The sequence below is a fragment of the Drosophila subpulchrella genome, chromosome 2R (genome assembly GCF_014743375.2).
Source record: "Drosophila subpulchrella strain 33 F10 #4 breed RU33 chromosome 2R, RU_Dsub_v1.1 Primary Assembly, whole genome shotgun sequence".
NCBI classification, from domain to species: Eukaryota; Metazoa; Arthropoda; class Insecta; order Diptera; family Drosophilidae; genus Drosophila; species Drosophila subpulchrella.
This window is the reverse complement of record NC_050611.1, coordinates 6,586,286-6,607,268: the sequence shown is the minus strand read 5'-3', so window position 1 is coordinate 6,607,268 and position 20,983 is coordinate 6,586,286. Positions and strand designations below refer to the sequence as shown.

Genomic DNA, 20,983 nt, shown 5'->3' with positions numbered 1-20,983 from the left:
AAGCCAGCGGATTGAATTGTTAAATTGACGTAATATTTATTTATTTACAGCACACATTTATATACAATCATACTCAATACAATAACATATAAAATGTGCGCATCTATTATCTGCGAATAGAACCGTTGAGAGGTAAGTAGGGGGAATACGTGGGATACATCGGATTGGATGGAGTGCCTCGCTGCAGCACGCAGGCATCCTGGTACTGAGATTGCATATTCATCATCTGCATCGGAATCTGCGAGTTGGGGTATTCGCTCCCCGAGCTGTAGCTTCCAGTGGGCGGGGACTGCTGCGGCGACATCCGGTAGCTGTTGATGGCCCCATAGGGAGCCATCAAGTTCGGACTGATGTGGACATTGGCGGTCCGGTTGTTGCCGCTGCCCATGGGCGTCGAGGTGTGCTGCACCGGGGCCGAGGGTGTGTTGCGCGTGTTTCGGCTCGTGTTCTGCGCCGACGTAATGGGCGCGATGTTCATGTTGCCCGGATAGTACTTGTACTGCAGCGGCGTCACCTGCGTCTGCAGCATGTTGGGCGGCGTGGAGATGTTCCTGTTCTGCATCAGCAGGTGCGGCGGAGGGGTCATTGAGTTCGGCGGAATGGGATGGTGCGGCGAGGGGGCCAGATTCACCTGGGCTCCCGGCGACGTGTTGCATGGCTGGCTCTCCAAGCAGTTGGTAAGCTGCTGCAGCTTGGACAGGCTGCACAGATTGCCTGCCAGCGAAGCGGTTGCTCCACTGCTATTGGCCGCGGCTATCGATTCCTGACCCGCCTGGCGCTGGTCATTGTTGCCCGCCGATGGTGGACCTCCTAGGGAACTGGAGACTGGCACTCGCGGCGCATTTTCGGCAGCCGGCATATTGTTTTGCAAGTAGAAATTGTTGACGGCACACGCCGAAGACGGCTGCTCGATGCGCTGATGGCTGTTGGCGAGCGAGTGCACGGAACTATTGAGCGACATCCGCTGCTGAATCACCGCCGGCATGCCAACAATGTCGTAGTTCGAGGGATTCGCCGAGAAGTTCTGACTGATCTGCGGAATGGGCACGTAATCGATGGGCTGCATATTCTGCTGATGACCATGCTGCGAGAACTGCAGGTTGTGCAAGGAGTCGTGGTGCGACTTGGAAATATTAGCCGTAGCTCCGCCCTGGGGAATCTGATGATGAGTATTTGATGTGGTTGTGGCTGGCGCCGCGTTTTTAGTGTCACGTTGCTGGGTATTTCCGCTGCGTATTTGTTTGGGCGTGGTTGCTCTATGAGAAGGTGTCGGTGAACTAGCTGCGATGTCCGCCTGCAATATAAAAACATATAGAATTAGTATAAAAAACATTTTTTAAAAAGCATATAGTATATATTACCTGGGTATTTAATTTCCTGCTCTGGTGCTGGTGCTGCGGATTGCTTAAAAGATTGATGTTTGGCGAACCCTCCGGCGCCAGATTCATATTTAGGTTGTTCTGCTGCTGCATGTGGGAGTTCTGGATGGACATGTGCATGGGCGTGGTGACGGGTTGGTTCTGCATGGAGCAGTCGGAGAACTGCCTGTGCGGCTGATGCATGTGTACATTGGACGTGGCTGCGATTTCCTGTGAGCCATGGGCGATGGCGGTGCCAATATTGGCCGGTGAATCAATGTTTATTTGCGCACTTATTCCGCAATCGTAGTGCTGCATGGCCGAGTTCGCCGAGGACTCCGTGTTGTAAACCATGTTTGGATTGACGTCAGATTGGCCGCCGCTCACTTGAAGATTAGCATGCTGGACGGAGGCGTGAATGTTAGGATGACCAATCTTATTAAGCTTTCCCTCGCGCGAAATGACCGAAGTCGCGTTGACGCCGTGCTCGACTTTTTGCTTGGCGGGTACAGCTCCAGTCTGCGAATTCACTGAATTGGGCATCAGAACAGTCGATTCAGCCGGGTTGGGGTTGCTTTGCCGTGGCCCCGGATTCTGGCCATTGGCCAGGGACTTCATTTGCTGCGCCTGCTTCTGCTGAGTGCATTTCTGGTTGTAAATGGCCGCCTGGTTGTTGGCTGCGTACTCGTTGCAATGCTGGACATGCGCATCCTCGCGGGCAGTGCTGACCACATTGACGCTGGACACCACCTTAGGCTGCTCCTCCTTCTTGCCATTGTTCTTGCGTTCCACCTTGTGCTTCTCCTTGGTCTGATGCATCTGGTGGTGGGCGTGTTGCATGGCCAGGTTGGCGGACTGATAGAGGTTTTGCGTAAAGTTGTGCGTGTAGGCCATGGTTGTGGCCAGGTCCTTGTGAAACTGCTTCTGTCCCTTTTGCGAGGTGTCTAAGTGCGAGAGATTGTAGCCGTAGTAATCCCATTGCCAGTATTGCGAGGTGTGATAGTTGGGCATCTGATTTATCGGGAACTGAGAGGGAATGGAGTTCTGCAACTGGGCATGCTCGTTACCCTTTAGTTGGATCTTGTCCCGGATGGGAATAGGTGCCGAGGGGGCCCTCACATTCGACTTCTCCTCCTCCTTGACCTGCACTAGTTGTTGGTCCGACTTGATGACTTCCTTTTCGGGAACCACTTTCACCTTGCTGGGATCGTATTTCTTTTCGCTGCTGTTGACCTCAGGTTTCACAACTGGGACTTCCGGCACTGGTTTCTTAATCGCCTTTTCTTTAATGTCGGCATTCTCCTTGGCCATCGGTTGCTCGGCTTTCTCCGGTGCAGGCTTCACTGGCTGAGGAACTGGTTGGTCCGAAAGGGAAGGAACCTCAGCACGGTTTGATGGTGGATTGGACACAGGATTCTCGACTTTTTTGATCCTATCCATTTCTGGTGACCTCTGTGAAACTTCATTGGACTTAACGATAATGGTTTCCTTGGCTTTTTCTTTCTGATCGCATGGAACTGGAGCTGGAGCCTCGGGTAGTGGTTTCTGCTCGGGCGTTGCTGGAGGAATAGGCGCTGAGTCTGGTGATAGCTTCAAGTAGTTGACATCCAACTCTAGTTTGTTTTGGTCCATAGAACTAGCAATCTTTTCCGTATTCACAGGAACATTTACCTGCTCTGAAACCGGCTCTGCAGCCACAATTGCAGGTTCCGTTTTTTCGGGAGTTTTAGGCTTGGGCTTCTGCTCAGGAACTTCCAGCGGTTTGACCTCCTTGGGACTTTCTTTCGGATCAGGGTGTTTAACCACTGTTTTATCTAGCGCGTTATATTTCACATCTTCAGTGTTGTAGGACGTTACTTCGGAGAACAACGTCTTCTTGGTTTTCTTGGCCACTGCATCGAGCACTTGATCGCTTACACTGTTAGCTTCGCCCTCGTTGACTGACGCCTCTTGGGTTTTCTCTGGGCTCTCCGTTTTCGCCACCTTAACTAACTCTTTAGTGGTTTCCTTTGCTGGACTAATCGACGAAACTTCAGCATGCTCTGATGGGGTATTCCCATTGAACTGCGACTCCTCAGAGCGTTTGCCATTAGACTGTTTGCCCCGAAGTTTTGGTACAATGTTAACAGGTTTGTCGACATGCTCCCTTTCCACAACACTCTTGCAGACTTCCTTGACAGCAGTTTCTTCCAATTTGGGGCCACTATCGGTTCCTGAAATCTCCGATTGACTTTGAATCGGCAAATTCTGTTCGCTTAAACTGACATTACTCTCAAGCGTGCGGTCGAAATGCTTCCTTTTATTGGTGTGGGGTATAAGGTCATTGCGTTTGGCCAGTCGTTGGGCCCTTTTGGTCAACTGCTCCGAAAGTTCTTTAGAAGACTTACAATCCGAAGAGTCGGAGAGCTCACCAAAGGACTGATCCTCAAGGGGCGGCAGTGCTGCCGTCACCTTGCATTTTTTTGCATCATTTACAGCGGATTTTAAGAACTCTTCCGGGCATGCACGTTTTCGCTGGTTTTCTCTATCGTCAACAAATTTTTCGGAGCTTGGCCCCCGGTTCTTAACAGGCAATTCGGGACATTCCTGATTTAACTTTGGGGTGGAGGGTACACTCTGCTTTACGCTCGTCTTTATGTCTTCATTAGCCTCCTTAAAATCTGATTTTTTCTCAATTTGGTTCTTCAAATATTCACGATTGGAAATTGGCTTGATTATGTTTGGTAATTTCGACACCGAAAGCAGGGGACTCCATCTCAAGCAGTCGGCTTCTATGATTATTCGAGTTTTACTATTCGCCATTTTGTTGTGGTGGGCCACAACTTTCTTCCAGTCGATTTTCACATTAATCTGATATCTTATGTCACCATCGTTCTTCCTTAGCTTAATAAAGTTCAATAGTTCGAAAGCCAGAGCAATGTCGGAAATAGCCAGACCCGTTTTAATGGCTATATCCTTGAAGGTAATCTTCGTGTTGTTGCGATACTTGTACAAGTACTCCAAAACAACGGACTTCCAGTAGGAAAAGTACGATAGTCGTCCCAGATCCGAAAGCGGCTTCTCCGGGGTTCCTAACTGTCCCTCCTCGCGACTCAACAGGTAACTGAAGTCGATCAGAAACCTGCCGTATCCTTGCCTCTGATACTGCGGCATCGTCAAAATGCAGGACACATTGTACTTTTGAGTGCAGTGCTTTTCCTTCGAAAAGTAGCCAACCAGATGGCATCCGCTTTGATCGTTTTTAGTCAGAATATAGAATAGAAACGGTTCCACGTCGTAGTAAAGGGTTTTGTGGTCGAGAAAGAACTTGGCCAGCAGACACAAGTTTTGACAGTATATCTTGTTTACGTTGCCATCCACCTCGAACACTGATATGTTCCCTTGCCTGAAAATTTCCGTGCCCGGCGGTTGCTTCCAAATGCACTTGTTTTGATGTCTGTCCAGAACAGAACGACTCTTTGTGTACTTAAGGCAGAACTCGCACAAAAACAGTTTCAGTAGCCTGGCGTACTCTTGCGGAAAGGGGCTGGAGTACCAGGTTTCAATGTCCCACTTTCCAATTTGGATAGACTTTGGACTCTGTGTGTTCTGTCCGGGCTTTAGATTTACATCATTCACCTTCTCGATGTGATTATTGGACATTTGAACCACTGCCTTGTGGAGAACCTCTTGATATAGTTCCACGTCTGTTGCGGTCACACCAGGCGGTAGGGGCTGGTTCTCGAAGGGGTTGGCACGCTTAGCGTTTTCCCCGGTCCCGTCTTCATCGTTGTTCATTTCTGGTTTTCCATCAGCCTCGCTGTGGGTTTCTCTGCATCGTTCAATCTCCTCCAGCAATTGAACTTTCATAACAGTCTCCTCTGTTAGATACGGAATGTCATCCTCGCACTTCTCGTACGACTTGCCCGCTTCGAGGGGCATGCTCTTCAAGGGAACAATCTTTTTCTTTTGACCATTTGCTGTTTGCCGTTTTATAGTCATGCCGCCAATGGATGTGGAATTTTTATCTGGAGTGGAGGATGCTACTGGAGCGCTCTTTTGGGCTCGATTTGAAGCGGGGGACGTGGCAAACGTGTTTGCTGCTGGCTTGCTGTAACCAATGCTTTTGGCACTGGTGTTATTTTTTGATTTTACAAATATGTCAATTGGGTTTTTTGCCACGGCAGCGAACCCCCAGTTCTCACTAGTCGCTTCATTGTTATGCGGAGAGCCTAGACCATCGCCGGTATTGAGTTTAGCACAGCTCTGCTTCTCATTCTCGAAGATCTTTCCCTTTAGCGTGCTCCGATCGGTGTCGTAGTCCTCCTCGTCGTTCTCGTCATCGCATTCGGAACTGTCGCTAGAACTCTCGCTGGAGTCCGAGTCTGAGCTCGATGAAGTACACGAATCCGAGGATGTGCTTTCATCCTGATCGTTGTCATCGCCATTCCTATTCCTGTCGTCGTCCTCGTCGTCTTCATCCTCACTTTCGCTGGACGAACTCGTGGAGGACAGATCCGAAAAGGTTCGCTTGCGCGTTTCCTGGCTAGCCAAGTAGCCTCCCTGTAATATTTGCGACCTCTTCTGCTTGCCGGGAAACTCGAACTGATCTTCACTGTGATTCAGTTTTTTAGAGCTTAAGCTCGCCGGCATTTTTCTCCTCTGGCCGTTGCCATCGTTGTAAACGCAAAGTTTCGAGGTCGAAGGACTCTCCATATTGCCTTCTTTTTTGATGGATTGCCGCTTATTGGCATATCTGTCAGAGGCGGCCATCCTAAAATTAGACGTTATGAGTTAGATAATATTTTATTTACTCAACTCTTAATGTATTTAAAATTACCTGTCATTTCCAATCTCCATTTTTATTCTTGTATTGTCTTTCTTGACCAATTTTGGATTATCTATGCTTTGTTTGGAGCACGTTTTGCACCTGAAAGAGAATTGAGACGGGTAAAAAAACTGTAGTTCTGTTAGCTTTGTAGTGTACGTACCTGTAAGGATGCTTAGGCTTCTTGTCTGGAATCGTATCGAGACATGTTAGATGAAAGTGGTCCTTGCACACGAAGCACTGCAGCAGGCAAGGGCCCCGGTTACGCATTTTGCAGACGGCGCAGTCAGCGCAGTTCTGACAATCCCAGATTGTGCCCTTGGTGACGAGCATGTAGAGCAGCACGTAGGATTGGGACTTGCACCGGCCTGCGATATTGGCGCAGGTGGTGTGCAGAGAGATACCGCACTGTTTACAGGAGCTCAATGGCTCTGGGATGCCATTGAGGTTCTTCTGCGAGTTGCCCGCACAGTGGGTGCACGTCTCCTCGCCCTTTATTACCACATCTGAGGTAGGGGCGCACTTGCGGGGTGTCGTTAGAGATTTACCCTTTTTGTATAACTTTCCTTCCTGGAGCAAAAAGCCGGCGTCCACAGCCTTCTTGATGGACGCCTTGATTACGGCCTTAAAGTCGACGTTGGGAGACAGGTCGATGCAGTTAAACTTCTGGATGTAGTTCTCTATGCTCTTAATGGTGGATCCCTCGCATTCGCCCAGATCGTGGACCGCTTTGGCCACCAGCTTGTACAGATTGGTGTTCTTGTCCACCTTGATGCGGCGCTTGGCCATCGGGGCCTTGTAGGAGTGCAATCCCTTGTTGTACACCTTGATCACAGCTCCCGACTCCACGGCCTTCTCCAGTTTCTCGGCCACAATGTCCTCGTGGAACTTGTGGTGAGTGCCAATTGCCTGGCAAATCCTCTGCACGGAGGGCCTCTGCTTCTGGGACCTGATCTTTGATATGGCTTCGAGGATCCACTGTTTCCAGGTGTCCATGTTTATGTCGTGAGCCGATTCCCTCATCATGGCTTACTGAAAGGTATTACCAATTATTTAACATGAAGAAATTGCTTCTTTTCAATGGTAAATGGGATGTTCTTAGATGAGATATTTCCCATTACACTGGTATTCAATAGGTACCGGATATCACAAAAAAAAAGGTATCAAGATACATACTTAAAGATATTGCACATTTGAAAACTGTTTGGGGATGGATGCATCTAACAGATGCCTAATATAAGCACCTATTTTTCACTGAATATATCTTTTATCTCGGCTTGCCTTGCATTACTTGTCAAAAACATACGTTCTTAATAGTTTGCTTGGATTTGCAGTGCGTGTTTGCAGTGCGAAATTACTAGTGGGCTGTTGTATTCCGAACTCTGGCCCTTGGAGTATTTTTCCTTCGAAATCTAAAACCACAAGTGTACACCGTTTTCAACCATAGTTCGCGAAATTTGTGTAACCCGAGTAGTTTCCGCACAACAATCCCATTTTTTATGTACGTATCGTATCCACTTTACAAAACTATTCTACAGCATACACACATATTCAGATACATATGCAAGCCAGTATGCTCGTATGTACATACATTTATTATTTCGATTGTGGTGAAAGTAAGCACAAATTTATTCCGAACTGCGGGTATAACTCAACCCCGCGTTAGCAGTTTATCGACGAACGCATCTAAAGACATTTAATATCTTGAAAACAATAACAAATATTAATTTTGCAATGAAGTTTGATCGCTACTGAGTATTAGAAGGCTTTATTAAGGCCCTATCTACACTATGCCACAACAAAAATGCGGCGGTATGCCATGGCGGTGCATTCTGGAATGGCGGAAAGAAACAGAAACAGAAAAATAATTAAATTTTGTAAAAAAAAAAAGAAATGCAATCATGATTTAACTAATTATTTTGTTCACTATAAGTTCATACATATTTATTTGTAAGCCACCTATGATTTTATATTATAATGTGTAATTAAGATATAAAAACAATTTAACATAATTAAACAGTTTATTAATGAATAAGTTATACTAAAATTAATGGATTACACTTCATTTGTTAAATAAATACAAGAAAAACGTATTGTTGTTCATTGATCATTCCAGCTGATCGGCGCAGTGTGACCGCTCTTACTCGCAAATCCCATAAATACTTTTTACATACTTGGTAGTATTTTTAGGCACATTCTAAAACCCGGAAACGTCATACTATTTTCCCAAACGAAACGGAACGGAACACTACAATTCGACAACAGTTCGGCTTTTCTTTTTGCACTATTTTAGATAAATATGATTTAGTCCAGACAAAACAAAATCTAAAATGGAATACGAATCTTCCGAAATCAGTGGTAATACTTGCGGTTCGGTGACACCAAAATCAAGGAGTCTACGATTGTGTTTATTTGTTTGTTGACCATTTGTTTTTCGCACTTTTGTCAAATATACATACATATGCATATAAACAATTATTTATTTATATCTGTGCGGAAGAACTAACAAACTTACCGACGTGTGTATATATCAAGATATGAGTGTATGGATTTATACCTAATATATCCTCCTGCACGGGGGGTCGGCCCAATACATATGTAAACCCCCGCATACATATTTGAAAAATCGAAATGGCCCGAATATGAATTGTAAATAATGGTAGCCAATAAGAAAAAATTGGAAAACTATGTATTGCAAAGTGGAATTTTATTACGAATAGGGCTTTGTTTCCGATCGTTTCTATTTTAGGCCATTGTACTCCAGTCCAGCCATTTGTTTAAGAAAGTATAGAAGACTGGGTTCCCCACGTTTCGGTTTCGGTTTCGGTCTCCATGATAACCCACCCGTTTGAGCTGATTTTTTGCCCCCCGAGCCACATTTTTAAGTTGGAAGGAGCCAGGTGATTACGACGACGTCAGTGGGTGCGGCATTATTGTGGGGCTTGCAAATATTGGTAATGCATGTGTTGGTTCGCTTTTTAGGGTAATACAACAATTACGTTGTTGTCCAAAGGAGGACAAGGGTTTATAAGTTCTTATCTGGTTAGAATACACGTTTCTAGTGTCATCTTTTAGATACTTGGATAGATAAAAGCTCCCGCCTCTTTACTATTATTTACACCGCTTGGTAAAACATTTATTGAGTTAGGAGATTTTTAGGTTACCATTTCTATTCCTTCAAAACACAAAACCAAACCGTTTCTATTGTTTCGGAACCCATATAGATAAGTATATAAAACTTGTATTGTGCTGTCTTCATGTGACTCAAACTCAGACTCAGATATAATTTCAGGCCCTTTTTCGTACTATGCCATGCATAAAAACTTTCAAATTGGTATCTTTGTATGACTCAAGAACCCGATTCTATACTTTCAGATATTACCACAGGAAGCTGCAAAAAAAGGCTCACATTTCTAAAATATATTCTAAGTGACACCACAAACGATCAAAAATGGGCAGCCGAATTCGGCGAGGACACGGAAGGGCATCAGTTTTCGTTGGATTACCTGCTGGACACCTTCATCGTGCTCTATGATGAATGCAGTAACTCTTCCCTGCGCAGAGAAAAGGGGGTCTCCGATTTCCTTAAACTATGTAACTATGATTAGTATTAAATAAGAGATATATATTTTAAAGCCGTATGTATCCTTAGCCAAACCATTTGTGCATATTGTACGAAAACTGCGACTAAGCCGTGATGATTTTGATATACTCAAAATTATCGGGCGGGGTGCCTTTGGAGAAGTCTGCGTGGTTCAAATGATATCCACCGAAAAGGTGTATGCCATGAAGATCCTGAACAAGTGGGAGATGCTGAAGAGAGCTGAAACCGCCTGCTTTCGCGAGGAGCGGGATGTTTTGGTGTTTGGGGACCGACAATGGATCACCAACCTGCACTATGCCTTTCAAGACAATATTAACCTGGTAAGCCGATTTTAATCTGATTTTTGTATCTTTCCTTTGAAATTCACGAATTTGTTTCATTTTAGTATCTTGTAATGGACTACTATTGCGGCGGAGACCTGCTCACGCTGCTGAGTAAATTCGAAGACAAGCTGCCCGAGGACATGGCCAAGTTCTACATCACAGAGATGATCTTGGCCATCAACAGTATTCACCAGATTAGGTACGTTCACAGGGATATTAAGCCGGATAATGTCCTGCTCGATAAACGCGGTCATGTGCGGCTAGCTGACTTCGGATCCTGCCTGCGACTGGATAAGGATGGCACTGTTCAGTCTAACGTGGCTGTGGGCACGCCCGACTACATTTCCCCGGAAATTTTGCGGGCCATGGAGGACGGAAAGGGGCGCTACGGAACGGAGTGCGATTGGTGGTCACTCGGTGTGTGCATGTACGAAATGCTATACGGTGAGACGCCATTCTACGCAGAAAGTTTGGTGGAAACCTACGGCAAGATCATGAATCATCAGAACTGCTTCAATTTACCGTCACAAGAAACTATCAATTACAAGGTATCGGAGACGTCGCAAGACTTGCTCTGCAAACTTATATGTATACCCGAGAACAGACTTGGCCAGAAGGGCATCCAAGACTTTATGGATCACCCCTGGTTTGTGGGGATCGATTGGAAGAACATAAGGCAGGGGCCTGCACCATATGTGCCGGAAGTGTCGAGTCCCACGGACACTTCCAACTTTGATGTGGACGACAACGACGTGCGGTTAACGGACTCCATTCCCCCGTCTGCCAATCCCGCCTTCTCTGGATTCCACTTACCATTCATAGGGTTTACCTTCTCACTGAGCAGCGGGTCCATCTTGGACTCAAAGAAGAATCAGAGCTCGGGCTTCGGAGATGATACCTTAGATACAATAAGCAGTCCGCAGCAGGCCATTCTCCCCAGTAACAATTCAGAGGCGTCGGTGGACTCCGTTCAGGAGAAGCAGCTGAAAGCTCTGAACGATCAGCTAGCTGCTTTTAAGCAGGAAAAGGTCGAATTAACGAAGCAACACAATGAGATTTTCGAACGACTCAAAACTCAAGAATCGGAACTCCAAGACGCCATTTCTCAGCGAAACATCGCCATGATGGAGTACTCGGAGGTCACAGAGAAACTCTCGGAGCTGCGTAACCAAAAGCAGAAGCTCTCCCGACAAGTCAGGGATAAGGAGGAGGAGCTCGACGGAGCCATGCAGAAGAACGACAGCCTGCGAAACGAACTGCGAAAGTCGGACAAAACGAGGAGGGAGTTGGAACTGCACATCGAGGACGCCGTCATCGAGGCTGCCAAAGAGAAGAAGCTGCGGGAGCATGCAGAGGATTGCTGCAGGCAGCTGCAGATGGAGCTGCGAAAGGGCTCCTCGAGTGTGGAGACAACTCTGCCATTAAGCATTTCCTCGGAGATGTCATCGTACGAGATCGAAAGACTGGAGCTGCAGTTCTCGGAAAAGCTAAGTCACCAACAGACGCGTCACAATATGGAGTTGGAAACGCTGCGCGAGCAGTTCAGTGAGTTGGAGAATTCGAACTTAGAGCTCACCAAGGAGTTACAGCAAACACAGGACAGGCTGAAGTACACTCAATTAGAATCGATTACCGATTCGGCCGAAACGCTCTTGGAATTGAAAAAGCAGCATGATTTGGAGAAGACTTCGTGGTTCGAGGAGAAGCAGAGGTTAAGCTCCGAGGTGAATCTCAAGTCGAAAAGTCTGAAGGAACTGCAAGCCGAGGACGACGAGATTTTCAAGGAACTGCGGATGAAACGGGAGGCCATTACTTTGTGGGAACGCCAAATGGCAGAGATTATTCAATGGGTGTCCGACGAAAAGGATGCGCGTGGTTACTTGCAGGCCTTGGCCACCAAAATGACGGAGGAGTTGGAGTATCTGAAGCATGTGGGAACCTTCAACAACAACGGAGTAGACAATAAAAACTGGCGGAACCGCCGCTCCCAAAAGCTAGACAAGATGGAGTTGCTTAACCTGCAGAGTGCGCTGCAAAGAGAGATCCAGGCCAAGGCTATTATTTCGGATGAGCTTAGTCAAACCAGATCGGACCTCATATCCACACAGAAAGAAGTGCGGGACTACAAGAAACGCTATGATTCCATCCTGCATGATTTTCAAAAGAAGGAAACCGAGCTGCGGGACTTGCAGAAGGGAGGCTTGGAATATTCAGAGTCGTTTCTTAATAAATCAAGCCATCATGGCCTGAGCAGCGCATTCTTCCGAGACATGTCAAAGAATTCGGAGACTATAGATTCCGCCGAGAGCTTTGGCAACGAATCCGGGGACAATTTCATCGGCACTCCCAACTTCTTCCAGTCCGGCAATTCGGGCATGCTCTTCAACTACGAGCCAAAGTATTCGGGTAAAAACAGCAAAGAGCACTCCGCCATGAAGGAAGTCTCGGTCAGTGATTTGTCCCGCGAGGAGAGTGACCTGCTGGTCAAAGAATCTCAGAAGAAAGTGCCCGGCAACACGGCGATTCACCAGTTCCTGGTGCGCACCTTCAGTAGCCCCACGAAATGCAATCACTGCACTTCGCTGATGGTGGGACTTACACGGCAGGGTGTGGTATGTGAAATCTGCGGATTCGCTTGTCACACGATCTGCTGCCAGAAGGTTCCAACTACATGCCCCGTGCCCATGGATCAGACGAAGCGGCCGCTGGGAATTGATCCTACCAGGGGGATTGGCACGGCATACGAGGGTTATGTAAAGGTCCCCAAATCGGGAGTGATTAAGCGCGGATGGATCCGGCAGTTTGTTGTCGTTTGCGACTTTAAGTTGTTCCTCTACGACATTTCGCCCGATCGATGTGCATTGCCCAGTGTGAGTGTGTCCCAAGTGCTGGATATGAGGGATCCGGAGTTCTCAGTCGGTAGTGTGCGGGAAAGCGACGTTATTCATGCCGCCAAGAAAGATGTGCCATGTATTTTCAAGGTAAGCATTGTGTACTCGTGACCTGACCTGACACTAAACATAATCCGCTCTGCTTTTCAGATAAAAACCGCCCTTATTGATGGCGGCCTGTCGTTAAACACGCTTATGCTAGCCGATAACGAATCGGAAAAGTCCAAGTGGGTCATTGCCCTGGGCGAACTACATCGAATATTGAAACGAAACAGCTTACCAAATACTGCTATATTTAAAGTTAATGAGATTTTGGACAATACCTTGTCTTTAATAAGAAACGCATTGTGTTCTGTCATCATATATCCAAATCAAATATTGTTGGGAACCGAAGACGGCCTGTTCTACATTAATTTAGACCAGTACGGTAAGTAATCAGATGTGATAAGCAAGCGAAACAAATAGGTTAAAAACAATTGTCAACCACCTTCTTCCAGAAATCGCTCGTATTGGAGAAAGCAAGAAGATTCTTCAGCTATGGTACATCGAAGAGGAGCAGATTCTCGTTATTCTTTGCGGGAAGCAACGCAATTTGCGTTTATTACCCATTAGGGCATTAGAGGCTAGTGATGTCGAGTGGATCAAAGTGATCGAATCAAAGAACTGCATATCTGCTTGCACTGGAATTATACGCCGTTTCCCCAACATCGTCTATTCATTCATCATCGCGCTAAAGCGGCCCAATAACCACACACAAATCGTAGTCTACGAGATCAATAGAACGCGCACAAGACATCAGAAGACTTGCGAATTCACAATCGGCTATATGGCGCAGCATCTGCAAATACTGTCCGATATGCGATTAGTTGTAGCTCACCAAAGTGGATTTACCGCCTACTTCTTGCGGGGAGAAGCCACAGCTATGTGTGAGTAATGATATATTTTTATTCATGATTCTTTTCTACAACATCTTGGTCTTTTTTAATAGCTTTGGTACACCCGGAAAACCAGTTATGTGCATTTTTAAATTATTCCGGAGTTGATGCGGTCAGGGTTATTGAAATTCTGTGCCCCAGCGGTGGCAACTTTGGGGAGTACCTACTGGTATTCCAAACTCTGGCCATATACGTGGACCTCCAAGGGAGGAAGTCTCGTGATAGGGAAATAATGTATCCAGCCTTTCCTACGTATATAAGTAAGTGAAAACAAAACTTTGGAACGACTCATTCTGTACAATTCTTTTGTGTATAATTTGCAGCCTTTTGTGATGGCCATTTGCTGGTGTTTTCGGATACACATTTGGATATATTCAATACACAGACCGCTGAATGGGTGCAATCAATTGGTCTAAAGCAATCACTTCCTTTAAACAACCTGGGAAATGTTGTGTTGTCCTCAGTCAATGACACCCCACTGATTGTTTACCTGTCCAATATTCACACAAGTAAGTTAAAACTTAGTTTACTTACGAGAAAAATTTATAACCATTTGTAATTCTGTTTTCAGAGGGCCTTTTGCAATATCGTGACGGAAATCGAAAAGGACTTCCGAGCATAAAGCGGAGATTCTCCATTAGAGAGATAAACAAGACCATCAAAAGGTTGGGATTTAGTTAAAATATCAGCGCAACCAACTCATAAAATCATTGTGTTCTTGTAGTGATCGTAGATCAAAGATGATATCAGCACCGACTAATTTCAACCACATTTCTCATATGGGGCCAGGGGATGGCATTCAAAATCAACGACTCTTAGACTTACCAACAACGCTCGAAACAGCCGATCAAGCCTGCAGTCCAATAATACATTCTCTGAGTTCGATACCCCAAACTAGAAAATCAAATTTTCTAGAACAAGGCAAGCATTACATTTTAAGCATGTGCGTGTCGAGTTTGACTAATTAAAATTCATTTTGTTTTGCTTTCAGTGGATGGAAACTCCGATGACTATGGCAACGATAATATAATCTCTAGAAGCCCCAGTCCAATGGCATCGTCCTTTATGGACGGCTTAAGCAATAACGAATAATTTCAGTCAAATCTCTACACATGTAATTTACTCGATTTTTTAAGATAACTGTTTGTAATAAACATATTTAATTTCTCGAATATCAATCAAAAGGATTTTGAATCGTCTTTTTATTATAAATTCAAACCAGATAAAAAAAACAGGCCAAGCGATTTACATTTCCTTGAGTAGTTCTGTTTTATTTGTATACTTAGTTGCATGATAAATACATACATTAAAAATCTTTGATTTGTACACAGAAATCTTCAATATTTATATATTTCTTATCTCAAAGCCTAAGCGTAACCTACTTCTTTGATTTTTTCTTCTTTTTCAAAACTTTGCTCTTCTTTTTGCTTTTTAGATCCTTACGTTTCTCACTCCTCAACGATTCGGTTGAAGAATACTTAGCATGCTTCTTCAGTTTCTTATCCTTGGGTTTCCTGTGATCCAAGCTGTTGTCCGAGGACGCGCCATCATTCTGTATCGTATTATCATATTTTACAACTAAGCTGCTCGACGAACTGTTGTCGACGAATTTCCTGAACGGATTGTCTGGACGACAGGGCTTATGTGGAGCTGCCACGGCTGTAATAGAGGATACCACTCGGCCGTCGCTGGATTTTGTGTTTCTAGCCGCCCTTCGATCTGAGTCGTCGCTATTGATTTGATCATACTTTGCGAGCTTGGGGTCAGAACGCTCCTTATACTGACGCCTAGACTTGTCGTCTTCGGGAGTACTACGTTTATACGAACGCTCCTGTCTTTTCTCGGAAGGCGCGGACCTGTCGCGGGACTTGTTCTCCCTCTTCCTGCTGCCATGACGATCCGACCTACCCCGGTTCGCATCGTCGTCAGAGCTTTTCCTCACCGCCTCCCTCTGTCTGCCCTTTGACTTGTCTGGCGAACGGCTTCTGTCTCGCTGAACCTTATTGCCCAGCCTTTCCTTTACCGACTTGCTGCTGGTACGCCTGGGTGAAGGCGAGCGATCCTTGTCATTTCTAATTACAGAACGGTCCTTGCTATTGTCCTTTGAGTTGATTATAACTTGAAATTCCACGGGCCTTATAGCGTTTATAGCCTTGGCAAATATTGCATTCTCCGCTTTGCGCAGGACGTCTGAAGTTATTTCAGACTGGTCATCCAAAGATGCAACCGATTTCTTTGAGGAATCTTCCAAACTTATGTTATTCTCCTCCAGTTCCCATTTGGATAGATTAATAGAATTAGCCTCGCTACGTTTGCTTCTTGAGCCGAGATTATCATCGCTGGCGACATCAACGTTTAGGTAGGCTTGACCCTTTTTGGGATTAAGATTTTCACTGGCGTTATGGGCGGGGGAAAGGAGAGCCGCTTCTATCTCAATGTTGGGACTGGCCCTGGGAGATGTTAGGATCTTAAAGGTTGTCTCATTTACGAGTGAGCTGTTGTTAATATCCGAGTCAGATCGATTTAACGAGGAGCTCTTCTTCTGACGCTCTCCTTTCTCCTTCTTAGCCCGCTTATCCTTCTTATTTTTCTTGCGTTCAGCCTTGTCCTTCTTCTTCTTCTTGCGTTCCTTAGACGATGGACTTTTCACCTTGTTCTCCTTTCCCACATTGGGCCCCACATCCGAGTCGTCGATGGCGGGCTGGGAGGCAATAACTCTAGCCTTCGCTGGCAAATACTCATCGTGGGCCCTTTCCGGCGTTTTTGGTGAACATTCGCGTTCACGCAACTGAGCAGCGGTCATTTTCGGTGTGGTGATCTTCGCTGGCGGCGTCAGGCTCCTGTAGTTGCTGTCCATCGGCTTCGGTTCCTTGCTCCTGCTGCGAGATCTGTGCCTCTTGCGTGGCACCTCCTCGTGCCTGGCCTCCTCGCTTTTCTTGTGGCTTCCACCCTTGCTGCTGCTGCTATGTGATTGTTCTGAGCTGGCCATATGCTTGTTCTTGTAGTCATCGTCATCCTGCAGCTGCAACGGCTCGAATCCGGGCGGAGGAGGCTCAACTTGCTCTGGTTTTGGCGTGAAAGGCTTGTTATACGACTTGTCCCTATAATCACTCTTATAAGCCGGCTTAGGTGACGCAGAGCGACGATGTCCGGATCTGTACAACGATAGAGAATAGAAAATTATTTAAATAACTTAATTTTAAATTGGAAAATTACTGGAAAAACTACCTCTTGATTCTACCACCTGGAGATTTTGAGCCATCGTTAGTCTGGCGACTTGAACGAGGGTGACGCATATGCCGTTCATAGCTATGTTCTCGCTTTCTTTCCCGGGACCGCGGCCTTTTTTCCTTCAGACTGTCCCTGGGGCAATCCTTTTCGTACATGGGGGACTTGAAGCGGTGCCTCTGCCTATCCGGAGACCTCGACCTGTGGCGGTCTGAACTACGAAATCGGTCCACCTTCTTACGCTCCTTCTCCTTCATGATGCGGTTGAAGGCCTCCAATGGATCGTCAATTAGACTGCAAAATGTTATTGAATATTATTACCCCATTGCTTTGAACAATGGCTTGGAGATACTCACCCGGAACCGACCTTTGCTGCTACCCCTTGATATATCGAGGCTAAATTTGGGGACTGAAATGGTTGTGACATATTCATATTCATATTTCCGCCTGCAGATCCGTAAGGTGTACGCATTGGGTGTACGGATTGGTTCTGATACGGCACATAGCTGCAATTTCAGAAGTTAATTACAATTCAAAAAGCTTAACGTTGATTTTAAGCAATACTGTTTAATGAAAAATACCAAAAAATAACCAATATTCAACAAAGCATAAAGGCTCGTTAGCCCACAGCTTAAATTACTCTTAACTACGTGTTTATAACCTGTAGGAACTTAGAAATATTGAGATCAGGCAGGACCGGCTGCGTATGGATTCGTCTAGTCTTGGAATTCCAGTGGCTTGGATACTCGGCGGGATCCAGATGGTTGGAAATGAAACCTACCTTAGAGGAGGCCTCTGTCCCATGTTGTTGTACCCGTTGTTGTAGGCTGGCATATGGTGACCCATCATGTGCATGGGAGGTGGACCACGTTGCATTGGCATGTATTGGGGCTTATAGGCACTTGATCGTCGAGCGTCTTCCGCTTCATTCATCATGTGCCCTTGGTAGCTGGGCACAGTGCCAATAGGCGTGGGCAAAAGACTCCGGTCTTTGTTGCCAGACTCCGATTTCGATGGACGGTGGTGCTTGTGATCGTGATCATAGTCCGACCTTTCACGTCGGTGAGAGGACTCACTCGACCTTTGGGAATATGTTGGAGATCTCTGAAAACATAAGATACTCATTAAATGAAGTGAAACGTATTGTAAGAACAAAAGTTATATCTCACCGTTCTGGGAACTGATGCGGATTCAGCAGCAGGTTTGGGCATTTTGATGGTTATGTTATCCTCATAGTCAGAATCATATTTATCTTTCTCTTTCTCTTTATGTGACGGTTCTGCGGTCGAAGGAGGTTCTGGGGACTCGGACTTCGGTGGCTTTTTGCCATTAGTTTCCGTTTCTTCCTGCTTATCAGTTTTGACCTCAGCCTCTACGGTTTCCTCTTCCTTAACCGGCTTTTCCTCCTCTTCTTTTTCAACAGGAGGTTTTTCCTCGTTTTTAACTGGGGCTGGATTAAAAGTTTACTATTTTCTTTTCCGTGCTGCTTAAATTTGACCATCTTACCTGATTTAACCGCGCTTTTGTTGTATCCAGTCTCGTTTTTAAAGGCATTAACCGAATTCCTTAAAAATCGGTTAGGAATAAGGGAGCCAGGAGAGCAGTTTTTCTCCTTGCAGTCGGGGCACTCACTATCCTCGGACTCCAATAACGAAGTGCGCACACAGTCGTCACAAAATGAACTACCGCAGCAGGGTATCATGACGGCGTCGACGAATATATCACGACATATGCCGCATATCAGGTCTTCGGGTATCTCCTGATTTTGGACAGCAGGCAGCACAAAATCAGATGATTCGTTCTCTGCCGCATCCGGTTTGTCCCTGAAAGATCGTGGAATTCCAGTATTCCTTTTGACCTCTTGCTGGTCCTTTCCAGTAACAAAGGGACAGTTCTTGATCCAGTGACCGCTTTTCTTGCACTTGTTGCATCTATACGATGCCGGAACTTCGCCCACTTGGGATTGGCCTTTAATGCGATGGTACCTAAGCAGTATATATTTTAGATATTGGGTGGTTTCTTGTACAGAATTCGGGACCTTACGTCTTGGGATCATAGTCAACAGTGCTCTGCATCATCATGGCTTGGATTTTGTCCTCCTCGGTACCTTGCATTTTCGACAGGTCCATGTTAAAGTTGTCCTGCTTGGATGGCGCTGTCGAAAAAGCATTTTCCGCAGCTGGTGGCTCCCAGCCCTTCTTCGTGGGATGGGCAATGGGAATGCGCGATATGATCAGCGTGGTGTTTTTGGGGATAAGCACTCCATCGTCCTTGTATTCTGGAAAAAGGCAAATAATATTATATTACCTATGATTTACTGCTATATTTGTATGTCTGGACAAACCTTCTTTGCTCTGCGCATTTGTGATTTGAAGATCAAAGTCGATTATTTTACCCAATCGCTTCTGCTGCACAATCTCCCTTTTCAAGTCCCCGACTGAAATGTGAAGTCCATCGAACGTAATTGTATCGAAGTTGAGGGTACTCTTAAATTTATAGTGTACCGACATGGTTAAATACAATTGGAATCTGCGATGAAGAGATTAAGCTTGATTATCTTATAGTGTCCAAGGTAAAGTCGGTTATCAGAGTCAGCATGGCTGGAGCTCAGAATATGTTTCATAAATATCTTAATAAACAAACAGATAAAGCCGTTTACATAACGGAGGGATTGAGTAAAGAGCTGGAAACGTGTGACGGCGTTGCTGCAATCTCTGAAAACCTGCTTGACACGCTTTCGTGCCCCGAATAAAATAAATGCTAAGTATTTTGCCGATTTGTTTGATACAAAAAATCACTCTTAATCATTGAAGATCATTAATAAATGGTTTTAGGAGTAGTAAACTCAAAAAATTCAAAAATTGGTCTTAAATAAAATAATGTTAAGCACCGTCTGCATGTATAAAATACACATATATATGTAAAATGCTAGCCAAATTTTGGGTATTAATAGGAACTTATTGGCCCTTTACCAATAAAGTCCGAATATAGAAAGCCAAGTTGCACATTCACTTTATTTGATCCACGCACAATTATGCCAACATAAGGGTTTACATATGTATGTATGTATGGTTGTACGTATGTGTAGTCTTGACAGTCCGGGAAAAAGCCGCAGATATATGTACGTATGGGCAAAGGGCTTTAAAATTGATTAAGCCAAAGAACTTATGCCAGCAGTCGAACTCTTTATTTTTGCACTCACAAATGTGTGTACAATATTAATAGCATAAAATTGCATGTGCATAAAAATACACACGCGAAAACATACATACGTACACATAGTTTTTCACCCAAAATAATGGCTAGATAGTGATTTAATCCTATTCGAAACGTGTTTAAAATTGCAAGAGAACGCCAATCACGCGTGTTGTTTACTACCGGCAAGCAATAAGCTCAAAAATAGCCATTACTTACACTACTTTGCAAGCACATAAAAACTCCGACAATTTTATTTTTTTCCAATGTCTAGAGATGTGTTAGTACCGCAAATGTGACTAGAGATGTGTAATGCGGTCGCACACGCAGCTATCGATAGCTCCGCAGTTATCGATGTTGAAGTGGTATTAGCAATTGCAACGAGAACGTTTTGTCCTTCAAATTTTAAAAGAGTTCATGTAAATGATTTAAGATTAATTGTAAAGTAAATTTTAGTTCAATTCAATAATCTTTTTATTGTCTTTTCATATTGGCATTGCATCGGGAGAAGCTGAAACAACTGAAATTCTCTCCCGCTTGAAACGATGGAATGAAATACAAAACTATAAACAATCAAAATCAATCATTTCTGTGCAAAAAACAGCTGTAACATAGCTGATTTTATTTAATCGGTAAATAAAT

The 20,983-nt window shown here is 45.1% G+C and overlaps 3 protein-coding genes across 5 annotated transcripts; 1 reads left to right on the top strand and 2 right to left on the bottom strand.

Moving 5' to 3' along the window:
- Positions 1–11: 11 nt before the first annotated feature.
- LOC119551901 (histone acetyltransferase KAT6A) lies at positions 12–7,933 on the bottom strand. The gene is made up of 5 exons (XM_037861515.1): positions 7,757–7,933; positions 6,329–7,197; positions 6,178–6,267; positions 1,362–6,111; positions 12–1,294 (listed from the first exon to the last, which is right to left on the bottom strand). Exons 2-5 carry the CDS (start codon positions 7,189–7,191, stop codon positions 107–109), a joined length of 6,891 nt encoding a protein of 2,296 aa, XP_037717443.1. The 5' UTR covers positions 7,192–7,197; positions 7,757–7,933; the 3' UTR covers positions 12–106.
- Positions 7,934–8,392: 459 nt separating this feature from the next.
- Positions 8,393–15,105, top strand: LOC119550153 (serine/threonine-protein kinase Genghis Khan). The gene is made up of 11 exons (XM_037858664.1): positions 8,393–8,523; positions 9,541–9,759; positions 9,818–10,089; positions 10,155–13,073; positions 13,134–13,410; positions 13,481–13,909; positions 13,972–14,178; positions 14,242–14,427; positions 14,490–14,583; positions 14,643–14,839; positions 14,910–15,105. Exons 1-11 carry the CDS (start codon positions 8,496–8,498, stop codon positions 15,008–15,010), a joined length of 4,929 nt encoding a protein of 1,642 aa, XP_037714592.1. The 5' UTR covers positions 8,393–8,495; the 3' UTR covers positions 15,011–15,105.
- A 57-nt stretch (positions 15,106–15,162) lies between these two features.
- LOC119550753 (E3 ubiquitin-protein ligase RBBP6) lies at positions 15,163–20,689 on the bottom strand. 3 transcript variants are annotated; one of them, XM_037859674.1, is made up of 9 exons: positions 20,561–20,689; positions 19,491–19,675; positions 19,190–19,424; positions 18,653–19,131; positions 18,316–18,596; positions 17,928–18,250; positions 17,503–17,652; positions 17,147–17,440; positions 15,297–17,073 (listed from the first exon to the last, which is right to left on the bottom strand). In XM_037859674.1, the coding sequence occupies exons 2-9, from the start codon at positions 19,654–19,656 to the stop codon at positions 15,297–15,299; spliced, it is 3,705 nt and encodes a 1,234-aa protein (XP_037715602.1). In that variant the 5' UTR covers positions 19,657–19,675; positions 20,561–20,689. The 3 variants fall into 3 exon arrangements, with proteins under 3 accessions (XP_037715603.1, XP_037715602.1, XP_037715604.1); XM_037859675.1 differs by lacking the exon at positions 20,561–20,689 and having other exon boundaries at positions 15,163–17,073; positions 19,491–19,656; XM_037859676.1 differs by lacking the exons at positions 15,297–17,073; positions 17,147–17,440; positions 17,503–17,652 and having other exon boundaries at positions 17,698–18,250.
- Between the last annotated feature and the right edge of the window lie 294 nt (positions 20,690–20,983).